At 36.9% G+C, this 13,716-nt stretch overlaps 1 protein-coding gene across 1 annotated transcript; it reads left to right on the plus strand.

Annotated features, from left to right (window-relative positions):
• Window positions 1-12,335: 12,335 nt before the first annotated feature.
• LOC111916443 (RING-H2 finger protein ATL70) lies at window positions 12,336-12,827 on the plus strand. Its single transcript, XM_023912122.1, has one exon. It carries the CDS (start codon window positions 12,336-12,338, stop codon window positions 12,825-12,827), a length of 492 nt encoding a protein of 163 aa, XP_023767890.1.
• The last annotated feature ends 889 nt before the right edge of the window (window positions 12,828-13,716 follow it).

Raw genomic sequence — 13,716 nt, forward strand, 5'->3', positions numbered from 1 at the left:
AAGCACTAACCCAACCATCTTGTGTCGCAATTTCTTAGTCTTTCGGTCAACAATTGCCTCTGGTTCTTCAATCAACCTTTTGTTCTCATCAATTCTCAATTCAGAAATTGGAATTATGTCGGGAACTTCTCCCGTGAACTTCCTCAAATAACACACATGAAAAGTGTTATGAATTCCATTCAGTTCTTCTGGTAGTTCGAGCTTGTAAGCTTGGTTCCCAATCCTCTGAAGAACTTTAAACGGTCCAATAAACCTTGGACTCAACTTTCCCCTTTTACCAAATCTTATAAGTCCCTTCCACGGCGAGACTTTAAGCAAAACCGAATCCCCAACCTCAAAAGTTATCGGTCTTCGCTTTTTGTCAGCATAGCTCTTTTGACGATCCTGAGCCGCTAACATTCTTTCCCTAATTATTTTCAACTTTTCAGCAGTTTGATGAACCAACTCCGGTCCCATAAACTGCTTTTCCCCAGCCTCAAGCCAACAAGACGGCGTACGACACTTCTGTCCATACAAAGCTTGGTAAGGTGCCATCTTAATGCTCGAGTGAAAACTATTATTATAGGAAAACTCTACCAAAGGTAAATGTTCATCCCAATTACCTAGGAATTCCAAGGTACACGCTCTCAGCATATCTTCAAGTGTTTGTATCGTTCGTTCGCTCTGACCATCAGTCTGCGGATGGTAAGCTGTACTTAAACACAACTTGGTACCCAATTCCTCTTGTAGACTTTTCCAAAACCTCGATGTGAAACGGCTATCACGATCCGACACAATCGTTAACGGAACACCGTGAAGCCTCACAATTTCCTTCACGTAAGAATTCGCAAGCTTCTCCATAGACCATTTCTCCCTGGCCGCTATGAAATGCGCACTCTTAGTGAATCGATCAACGACCACCCAAATCATGTCGTGACCATTCTTTGTTCTGGGTAGTTTAGTGACAAAATCCATAGCAATGTCTTCCCACTTACCCATAGGCACAGACAAAGGTTCTAAACTCCCGTACGGTTTCTGATGTTGTGTCTTGACTCTCGCACAAGTCACACACTCGGCCACATACTTTGCAACATCAAGCTTCATCGTCGGCCACCAGTAGTAGGGTTTCAGGTCCCTATACATTTTAGTGCTACCCGGATGAATCGAGTACATGGTCTTGTGAGCTTCTTCCATCAGAAGATCTCTGACTCCTCCTGTCTTAGGTATCCAAATCCGATCTTGGAACACCTTCAGTCCATGACTGTTTACACCGAACACCAACGTTTTGCCCAAACGTTCCTCCTTTCTGTCATTCTTCTCAGAAGCTTCGCTCTGAGCTTTCTTTATACTTTCCAAAATAGTTGAGACAACTTCAATTCTCAACGCTCTTGGCCTTTTCCTTTCGGGATTGACTTTCCGACTGAGAGCATCAGCAACAACATTAGCTTTACCGGGGTGGTAAAGTATCTCGCAGTCATAGTCTTTAAGTAATTCTAGCCAGCGTCGTTGCCTCATATTCAATTCTTTCTGATTAAAGAGGTATTGGAGACTCTTATGATCAGTGAAAAGTTTGCACTTCGTGCCATAGAGGTAATGCCTCCATATTTTCAGAGCGAAAACTACCGCTGCCAACTCTAAATCATGAGTCGGGTAGTTCTTTTCATGCTCTTTCAGCTGTCGAGACGCATATGCTATCACCTTTTCTCTTTGGGTCAAAACACAACCCAAACCAACACCAGACGCATCGCTATAGACAGCGAAGTCTTCAACTCCATCGGGTAGAGAAAGTATCGGTGCCTCGCATAGCTTCTCCTTTAGCTTCTCAAATGCTTCCTTATGCTTCTCACCCCAAGCATAAGTAGCTCCTTTGTGGGTCAAAGCTGACAATGGACTAGCGATCGAAGAAAAGCCTTGGATAAACCTTCGGTAATATCCAGCTAATCCCAGAAAGCTTCGAATATCCGTGGGACTTTTCGGTTGTTCCCACTTCGTCACAGCTTCGATCTTTGCTGGATCAACCATTATCCCTTCTTGGTTGACCACGTGACCCAAGAATTGGACTTCACGAATCCAAAAATCACATTTGGAGAACTTAGCATACAGCTTCTCCTTCTTCAGAACTTCCAACACTTCTCGCAAGTGTCTGCCATGCTCCTCCTGGCTTTTCGAGTAAATCAGAATGTCGTCTATGAACACTATCACGGATTTATCAAGGAACGGGTTACAAACCCTATTCATCAAATCCATGAACGCTGCTGGAGCATTGGTTAGTCCAAACGACATAACCAAGAACTCGTAGTGTCCATATCTTGTTCTGAATGCAGTCTTCTCGATATCTTGCTCTCTTACTTTTAGCTGATGATATCCTGACCTAAGATCGATCTTCGAGAAATAACTCGAACCTTGCAATTGATCAAACAGGTCATCAATCCTCGGCAACGGATATCTATTCTTTATTGTTGCCTTGTTCAGCTCTCTGTAATCAATGCACATTCTCATACTTCCATCTTTCTTCTTTACAAATAACACCGGAGCTCCCCAGGGCGATGAACTAGGTCTAATGAAACCGTTGTCCAATAACTCCTGAAGTTGCATCATTAGCTCCTTCATCTCCGTCGGTGCTAATCGATAAGGTGCTTTCGCAATTGGCGTTGTTCCTGGCAACAAGTCAATACGGAATTCCACTTGTCTATCAGGCGGTAATCCAGGAAGATCTTCGGGAAATACTTCCGGATAATCACACACAACAGGAATATTTTGCATCACCTTCTTTTCCTTCTTAGCGTCGATTACGAATGCTAAGTATGATGTACACCCCTTGGTCAAACATTTTCTGGCTTTCATTAGAGAAATGATTCCAGAGTTTACTCTGCGTTTATCTCCGTACACCATAAACGATTCCTTCCGAGGTGGATTTACTCTCGCTATTTTCTTCTTGCATAAAATTTCGGCATCATTGGCGCTAAGCCAATCCATTCCCAAAACGATGTCGAAACCGTTAAGTTCGATAGGCAATAATTCCTCGCGGAGCTTATTTCCATTCAGATCGATTAAGATGTTTTTCATACGATGGCTAACAGGTACAAACTTGCCACTAGCGACTTCGACTAATAAAGCATTACCTAGTCTATCAACAGGTAAAGCTAGTTTTCTACCAAATTCATGCGATATAAAGGAGTAGTTGGCTCCAGAATCAAATAAAATTTGGGCAGGCAATTTGTTAACGAGAAAGGTACCTGAAGCGACATCAGCTTCATCTTTAGCAGCTTCCAGTGTCATCTGGAATGCTCTCGCCTTTGGCTTTGGCGGAATGTTGGGTCTTGCTGCTTCTTTCTTTTTCGGACAATCCCTTGAGATGTGCCCCTCCTCACCACAACCATAACAAACATTCTTGGTGAAGGTGCAGTCGTTGGCATAATGCCCTGGCTTTCCACATTTGAAGCATGTGGTTTCCCCGCCACACTTCCCATGATGCTTCTTCTTGCACTTGTCGCACCATTTCGCCTCTACCTTTCCTCCACTTCCTCTCGAACTAGACTTCGAGAATTTACTTTTCTTGCTGGACCCTGAAAATCCATCGATTTTCCTTTTCTTGCCAACCTCTGACCTTTCCAGACCTTTTTCCCTGATCTGGGTCTCAACATTTCTAGCAGCCCAGATGGCGGCTTTCAATGTGGTTGCTTGCTTAACCATTGGACCATAGTCCGCTGGTAGTCCAAGGGCAAACTTGTTGACCTTAGAGAGTTCTGTAGGCACCAAATATGGGATAAACTTCATCTTTTCTGTGAAACTTGCAGCGTATTCAGTAACGCTCGATTTCCCTTTCTTCAAATTCTGAAACTCATTACTGATTTCCAGAAGGTCCTGCTCGGAGCAGTATTGCATTTTTAGTTGTTCCACAAAGTCTTCCCAAGACATTTTGCTTGCTTCTCCCTTGGGCATAGAGTCAGCTAACAGCTTCCACCAACTCAACACGCCAGATTTTAGCAGGGGGATCGCAAGAGCGGTCTTCTGCCTGTTGCTGCATTCGCAACTTTCAAACATAGTCTCCATTTCGGAGACCCAATCCATAACTTGCACCGGCGTCGGGCTTCCGGATAGACATGGTGGTTTGGATGCCATGAAATCCTTATACTTGCACCCACGACCATCATTTCCTCCATACTGGTTATTGCGTCTAACCACTGGTTGTTCGTCTTGACCAATGATTCCACTAAAGTTTTCTCCTTCAGACTGCCCTCCATTCTCCTCGGGCTCTTCTGCTTGAATTGACGGTTCTTCACGATTCTGCCTAAGCAGGCGCCTTGTTTCTTCCATCTGACGATCCAACATCATTTGAATCATCATTTGTACACCAGCTATTGTTATCGGCTCAGGTGCATCAGCTACGACAGGTACTTGTTGAATTACAGGTGGTTGATTCCTGTTTTCATCAGCATTTCCAACGCCACTCCTTGTTCTCACCATTTTGATCTACACACCGAATTATTTCACCTTATTACTCCAAACGATTACATGCTAGTTCTAATATCGTATACATACGCTTAGAATCCTAAACACATAAACCTTCAGATCCGGTTGGCAACAAACCGTAGATCCGAACAAATAATATCATATATGGCAACATATAACATTTAGCACATAAAGCATTTTAGGCTACTTTCCTAAAATAAACTAGTGCTCGTGTCTAAAATCCAACAGACACACATCTCATCATTCCATTTAGCATTCTAAGTTTAAGTCTAGAAATCCTACAAATCCCTAGTTCGCTTAAACTAATGCTCTGATACCAACTGTGACATCCCCAAAATCTCGGCCAGAAAAGACCGATTTTCATTTATGCTTTTAAATATTTTCAGAGTAAATCCTTTTGAATTGAAAGAGTTGCGGAATTTGTTCCCAAAACAAAACATGATAAAATAATATTTATCAAAGCATTTCATCAAGAGATGCATTTCATTATATAATCAAAACTCGGGATGTCATGTTCCGATACAGACCATAAAGCATAAACGATAAACATTACAAGTCATTCAACAAATATATACATATACAGACTTGTAAACAAAACAACAAGATGATCCATCCATCTTACGCCCTTGTGCCACTTCCTGTAATACAAATAAAACTGAGTGGGTCAGGCTTGGGAGCCTGGTGAGCATATAGGGTTTTCAACCCACAATAAATAAGTTATATTTAATTTCACCAACCAAACACTATCCCGATTACCCATTCCCGTTATCCTCACTTTACGTCCCTAAAACAACTATCTCAAGGGACCTAATCTAGGATTTTCATCGGGACGGACATCACTGCGAAGGGGTTTCCTCAACAATAGATATCCTAAAGGCAACCATGAGGGGGATAGAGTACACCGGTGAACACATCGTTCACAACACCTACAGGTTATGAACCTGCTAGCGTTCCACTGGACTGTCTAGAAAGAGTCCGTGGTCGTTATCCATACTCCGCTGAATAACTAGATCAACAACAACAACAACAACGAGGCCTCTCATCTGTTTATTACACACCAACTATCTACCCATGTTCTACCCAACATATTAGTAGATAAAAATATACATTTGTATACATAGTTTAAAGAAAACCTGTATAGCATGCTTGAATCAACACATATATCACATAACAGATGAGGCACACACACACATAACACATATCTCATAAAGAAATAAGCAGATCTATAAGATAGAAGAGAGTGAATACTCATTCACACATAACACAACCAAATATATACACATAGCACATATTTTTATATAAAATACTTCGTATTATTGTATTAGAAGAAATAACTACACACTCACTTGATCAGAAGACGATCCGACAGCACTACGGCTTATAGAAGTAGTAATCCACAGCAGATCTGGAAGATCTCCTCGAAAATCGAACTTCTCGCGGGCAGAGCTTCGACTCGGGAACCGCGCTTCTCGGGATCTTCGGGATCTCGGGACTTGCCTCGGGGCTAGAGTATGATACCGGGGCTTCGGGGTAGCTTCGGCACGAAAAACGATGCAAAATACTAGAGAGAAGAGAAGAAATTGAACAACAAATGAGGCTGCCTTCGGATCCTTTATATAGAGGCTGGAGCCTCGGAGTACGCGGGGCGTACAGGCGTACGCAGCGCGTACGCGTCCGAAATCGTCATTGCATGCGTCATCCGAAGTGTCGACACTATCGGAGTTACGCGACAGCGTAACCTCGTACGCGGGGCGTACTCCGGATTACACCGGTGACACGGCTTCGGATAATACCTTCGATTTATAATTAAATAAAAATACAAAATATTAAATAAACTTCGGAAATTCATATCTTCTTCATACGAACTCCGTTTTCGACGTTCTTTATATCCACGGAAAGGTGAGACCATGCTCTACGACTTTCGTTTAGACTCCGTCGGCTAGTTTTGACTTTATTTTTATTAATTATTTTTAATAGGCCGCGACAGAAACTTTCGTTATAAATTCATAACTTCTTCGTTTGATGTCCGTTCTCGCCTAACTTTTTATCGCTTCGATACCAACAACGAGACCTTCGATCCTCGTTTAGATTGCTTCGGCTAACAACCGCTCGATCTCAAATCGAGTAAAACAGGCTGTATATCGCTAAGCCGGAACTTCGATAAATCATAACTTCCTCATACGAAGTCAGATTTGGGCGTTCTATATATATTCGGAAACCTCATTTTGACTACTACAACATTAACCAAAGATATTAAGTTTATTTCACACTTAAATTTTGACGCTTATTTTTATTCTTAATTAATCAGACCACATAATTAAGCAATTAAGCACAAAACACATAATACTCAAATAATACATTCTTATTATTTCAAAACGGGTTACAAAGGTTAACCTAGACTATTATATTGCTAAATATGGCAAGCCCGGAAACACAGGCGTTACACAGAAATCTACGTTTACACGGCCCGCGTAAATGCAAGGCTTGCATTTATATGGCCGTGTAAATCTCTGTAAAGCCAAAATCTTCATTTCTTTGATATCTTGCTCCTCGGTGCTCCGCAAGTCCTGAAATTTTGTCCGCAACTTTTATTTACCTCATCCAACAATATCCTACCTCCAAAAGTCCCTGAAATATCACAAAAGTATTTGAATGAAATTGTCTCATGAAAAATCCCGAAAAACATGCAAAATGCATGAGTTTAAGCCTATATTCAATGTACTTTTATGAAATAAAGCTACAAAGTGGGTACATGAAAAGCACCTAACAGTATAACATTTGTAATAACATTATTGAACATTTATACTCAAAATATAAATAAAATGTTTGATATTTATATAACAACATGTTTCATTCGAAAAGGACAAAGTGTTATCGTGATATGTTGTATGAGAACGTTTTCGTATGATAGTTTATAAATCACATATGATTTATTATATAATAAAAAGTATAGCTAAAGATTGATGTTTTTCACACAAGGATAACTGTGTGTACTTGTATTCACCCCCTTAAAAGTGTATAAAATCATTTATAAAACATTTGAAAACGTAGTTATAGGGGTATGAACTCACCTGATAGATTGAAGAAGGTGAGACGAAAACCGAGCAGAACTTTGACTTGAGAAAGTTGATTTCTCGGGAATCTCGGAAATCTCGGGAGTGTAAAACCTTCCTTCGGAACTTGGATGTGAAGATCGGGGCTTCGGGATGGCTTCGAGGGTTTAAACGCAGAGCTTCGGCACGAGAAAGAAGAGAATTGAGCAATGAAACCCGAAACCCTTTGAGCTCTATTTATAGCCCAATTATTGGGTCCCATGTCGTGGCAAAAGGGTTGCCCACGTCGTGGAGTCGATCCTATCCCCTTCCATGGATGAGACGTCTGCTGCCATGCCTGAAAACCCATCAGTCATGGTCCCACGTCGTGACCATTCGTGCCACGTCGTGGCCAACCTAACAGCCTCGGATTTTGTGTCTCGAACTTGTAAAATCCGTAACTTCCGCGTATGAGCTCCGTTTTCGACGTTCTATATATGCACGCGTAGGTGAGAATATGGTCTACAACTCTCGTTTAGACTTCGTTGGCTAATTTTGACTTTATTTTTAATTAATTATTTTTAACAAGCCGGGACACAAAAACTCCGTCGTAAATCCATAACTTCTTCATCCTACGTCCGTTTTCGTCAGACTTTTTACCGTTGCACTACTATTGTTGAGATCTTCGATTCTTATTTAGGTTGTTTCGGCCAAAAGTCTCTCAATCTCTATTTCGAGTTTTTAGCTGTCTACTGTTATATCCGGAACTTGGAAAAATCATAACTTCCTCATACGAAGTCAGACTTGGACACTCTTTTTACGTACATTTACGGTTTAATGATATCTACAATTTTCATTTAGATACCTAAGGCTAAAAATTATTGTATTGAAACTTCAAGTTTTACGTTTAACTGTATTGACGGTTTTTCTGTAAATTTTAAGTTGGTCATAACTTCTTCGTTATAACTCGGATTTTAGTGTTCTATATTTCTGAAACCCTTGACACGATATCTATCATTTATGCAATCCAGTAGAGACTTTTGAACATTTTATTTTTGACGATAATTTCATTATATCAAAAGAGATTACAATTCTTGACTTTTTAGGTCATTACATTGATTCGAAATATCGGGTTGTCACACCAACAAACACAAGGGATTAAAGTGATTTGTTTACTACAACAAATCAAATGCATTTAACCCTAATCCTATGTATATTTCGATTATAATAGGTTTCCTTTAGGATTCTTGATGTTCATAATTTATTGCTATCAATTAGAGAAAACATAGATCCTTTATAGGTTGCATGTGAACTTAAGCGTTAAGATTTTCTGCTTTATATCTTTTTGATAACCTATAAACCCTTCATTATCAAGCCCACTTAAAAACCACATTAACTTCACTAGTTTAGAATTATCATTAAACTTAGTAGTAGCTTCACAAATACATTCAGTCTAGTTGGTAAGTCCATCAAACTTTTTCCAAATGGAATCAAGGTTATTAAAATATTCTGAAAGGGGTGAATCATTTTGTTTGAAGAAATTTATTTGTTGATGAATGTTAAAAACAATAGATCCATCAGCCTTATTATATGTTTCAAAAAGTTCATTCCATATATCTTCAACATTCTCAGGATAAGCATGTCCAACACATATTGATTCAAAAATAGACCCAAGAATCCAAGAAAACACTACATCATTAGCACGTTCACATTTTAAAACCTTTGATTGTTCAACCTTTTCTATTTTAAGAGTATCATCTACAAACCCTAGCTTATTACGAGCCTTAAGTCCTCTCATCATAGAGTTATGCCATAAACGCTAGTTTTCATTTCCCAGTTAACTTCATAGTAATAATAAAGGTTATATCATTATTAGATGGATGAATATATATATATATATATATATATATATATATATATATATATATATATATATATATATATATATCTCAGTTAACTACCACCAAGAATATCAGTGGAACCAATAATATTTGAAAATTAGACAAGAATAACAAGCAAGAATGTACAAGAAAACACATACTATTGTGTTGATTACAAGTCCCAATGATAACGACGGTATGTTGGGGCCCAAGACAATAAACACAAAGTCAGAAAACAATACAAGAAAACAAACAATTGCATAAATACGTAACTGGTGTACTAAAGCCAACCATGATCTCCCACAACTACATCTACGAAAGAGAGTAAAGGGAACGCGAAATAAATCACAAAGGCCCTATAGATATTTTTGGAGAGACCGTATCTCTTGGTTTCATTCCATGCTAGAGTTATTTCGATGATGAAACTCGTTCTTTAGTTGAGTTAATCAAAACTTCGAAAAGAGATCGACCGATCGAAGTTCAAAAACGCCATAGATCCTCTCAGGAATGCAGATGTCGAGCATCTACCAAGATCAAATCCTGAAACAAAAGAGAACTCGTAATAACAAGAACTAAACACAAGGATTAGACAAATGCGAAACTCTACACTGGTGTAGATCTACAAGGAATCAAGCAGAAACCCTAGATTTGACACTGATAATATCAAATCTACAAGGTTAATTGATAAGCAAAAAAAGTGCGGAAGAACAAGAGAAAAAAATACTCTAACCTTTGCGTAACAGACGACTGTGAGACAACGTCGTTCAGTCAGTAAACAAAACTTTGAGCAGTGAGCAACCTCTGCTCTGCTACCATGATGAAAATACACAAACCCATGATTTTTCCCAACTTCAATAGTTTCCTTATTGATAAGAAACCAGTTCGTTATACACGACACTTTACAACTTAATCCTCTATACAAGAATCCTAACTCTACTCTCAATACAAATCACTTAAAAGAATATTCATCAAGAACTAAGAACATCAAGTATGTATGAAACCCTAGTTCTACGGAAACCCTAATATCCGAAGAGAAAAAAACAAGAGCGCGTGAAAGAGTGTGTGTTTGTGTGCGCGCACATATGTAAACTGAATGAATGACGATCCACAACTCCGTTTCAACAATATATACTCGAGTTGCTTGTATGACCCATGGGTCAAGGATACGCGTGTCCAACATGTTAACATTCAATAAAATGATCCGCAACCTAGAAGAAATACAACAAAACACAAACAATCCTTTATAACAAAATATGTTTCAAAACAAGTATTACTGGTTGACACATTTAACCCTACAAACAAAATTAATAACAAACTAATACCTAAACAAATCTATACTAATAAATAAAACCCATTTTCTGTCACATGTCATGTCCTCATTGATTTGGACACATGACATTTTAATAGATTTTTAGAATTTATTTATTTCCACATGTAATTTTCTGATTTGTTCACATATCATAACTTATTTCGGTTATAATATTGAGAGAAATAAATGCTTCCTTGAAAAAAAATTGATATATTTATAATGTAATAAATGTCATAATTAATGAGAACTCTAAAATTGATATTGATATTAAATTTAATGTTTAAATATTGATATTAAATTTTTATTTTTAATAAACCCGTGTATTACACGGGCTTACACCTAGTAAATAATAAGATTGAATATGAAACGGTTTGTATTTTCAACACGAGAAATTAAATATCATCTTACCATTTGTTCCTATTTTTCCTCCTACCATATCAAATGTTGACATGTGTCACATTTAATTGGAAAAGTATGAACAAATGGTAGGATGATATTTAATTTCTCTTTCAACACATACACATCCTCAAATTCTATGATAATGTTATCCTTTTTTTTTTTCATAAATCGATTATTATATTTTTAAATTTATTACAACTAGATTATTATGTATAAGATAAGATGAGTTATTCTGTATATCTTAAGAAATCTTGTTTACTCTTTAAAACCTTAATATAGTAATATTTGTTAAGTCAAATACTCATAATTTATTCGTTTAATATTTGGATATGGTTAGCACCTGTTAGTTTAATGTTAGATTACGATAATGACCATAATAAAATACTTACATTTATGTATGTTGTTATGTGTATGTAAAGTGCCGTTCTAAAAAAATAATATACATATATATATATATATATATATATATATATATATATATATATATATATATATATATATATATATATATATATATATATATATATATAATCATTAGATAAAATTAATTAGCAAGCATATAAAGTATAAACAATATGTTGAATATGCATTATTATTAATCTTTTTTGTCTTATTTCTTTATGTATTTATACATAGATTCGAGGTGAAACTTAAATATAATGAAAATATATTTACTCAATCTGAATCATTAGCTTAAACGGATTAAAAACATATGAGAGTTGTTTTTAGAAGTTTTTATTAAAAAAATTAATATGAAATTTTTTTATGTATCATCCATAATAGGAGGGGGTTTTTTTTTTTTTCATTTTAATTTTAATATATATGTTTAGTAATTTCCTTTTTGTTATTATTGGTGTCTATCTTTTATTGGTAGAAAAAACAATAAGACACACCACATCATTAAAAAAGCTAAAAAAAAAACTTGTTAAGTAGCATTTTTTTTTTTTGAAAAATCTCTAATATTTAAAAACTCATTCATAAGTTTTTATCTTTTTGTTTTTCTAACAGCTTTTTGGCATTAAAAATCTATTGAAAACTTCTAAAAGGCTTTTATTGTGAATGTTGTAAACTGGAATAAACAAAAATATTTACGATCTTTTTGAAATAATTAGATAAATGAATGATATACTTAAAAATGAATGGTATCTATTTACCAAATACAAAATTAGCATCTAATGGTTTTTGATTAAACTCAAAGGTCAAGGACCTTAATACTTCCATATAAACCAACCCAAGTTGACAAATACTCCCCTCATACACAATATGAGCGAATCGCCGGACACCGGAGATTTGTACAGCACCGACAGCACCGGAAAACCGGAAGGAAGCCTTACCTATGTCCTCGGGCTCTCCTTTGCCATCATCATCCTCTTATTAACCCTCTCTTACGCTTCTTACAAGTGCAACCGCAGCAGACAATATCAATCACCACCAGTTGATGACGACAACGGCAACCACCTTTTCACAGTCTCTCGAGGTGTTGATGACGCCGTGCTCATGACTTTTCCGGTGTTTGTTTACTCTGAGCACGTGATGCCTCACAAGGTTGACTCTGCCGCCGATGCCAATGGATCCGGTTGTTCTATTTGTTTGGCGGATTATAAACCGACGGATGTTATCAGGTTGTTGCCGAAATGTGGTCACTTTTTTCATCGCAAGTGTATAGACACGTGGCTGAAGGTTCATCCTACTTGCCCGGTTTGCCGGAACTCGCCGTCGCCGGAAAAACTGTCGATTCAAATTCAACGGAGTTGACCGATCAAACAAATCCAATGCAATATATATGTGGCAAGTGAAATTGAATTTTTTGTTGTAATAATATTTCAAAAATGAATACATTCGGTATGGATGATTACGTACATTGAGTGGGTTGTACTAATGAGCTTGAATTTCACTCATAAATACATCAAGTGAATTGTTGAAGTATATCAGTAAGTCGGGCATAAAATTTTCCTCTTTTCTTTTATGCTTTGGAAGTAACTCGTAAATTTTCTTATACAGAGCCGCTGGATTCGAAATCCAGGCATATATATTCCCTTTTATTGTTCCGTTATTTACCCTTCATACGATGATCCTGAAATGAATATAATATTTACCTTCAATGATAAGGTTTACCATTCTTAAAGTACACAGAAATTCCCAAAATAAATTTGAAAATATATAAGTGTAATCTAGTAGTTTTCCCAAAATAAATTTGAAAATATTTAAGTGTAATTTAGTAATTTACCACCATCATCTGGTGGTTATAAGTTAGAATAAAAAATTCAAAATGAAATCTCAATGTAAAAATTAGGAAAAAGTAATTTAGATTATTTGAAAATTTTAATAGATCAACTAGTTTTATAAAAACAGCATGTTCCTTGTTGGTGGCCCTGGAATTCCCTTTAAATATTTTCTTAATATTTCCCGAAAATCTTTAAATTTTATTAAAAAATAATCTGTAATTCACCACTGAAACAATTAAGGTCATTGTTTTTATTTCAATTTTATGTTTTTCACCATTAGATCAAATTGTTGACATCATCTTTCCCAAATAGAATTCAAACATTGTTTTTTTTTTTTTTACAATAATTACTCGGCTCCATAACCTATCTGTGAGAACAAGAACGATCTAATGCGCAGGAACAAGGTTTGAAAACTCAAA

The sequence above is a fragment of the Lactuca sativa genome, chromosome 2, assembly GCF_002870075.4.
Source record: "Lactuca sativa cultivar Salinas chromosome 2, Lsat_Salinas_v11, whole genome shotgun sequence".
In the NCBI taxonomy this organism is placed as follows: Eukaryota; Viridiplantae; Streptophyta; class Magnoliopsida; order Asterales; family Asteraceae; genus Lactuca; species Lactuca sativa.

Coding starts and splice junctions, on each gene's coding strand:
- LOC111916443 (XM_023912122.1), top strand. CDS start 12,336: ATGAGCGAATCGCCGGACACCGGAGATTTGTACAGCACCGACAGCACC.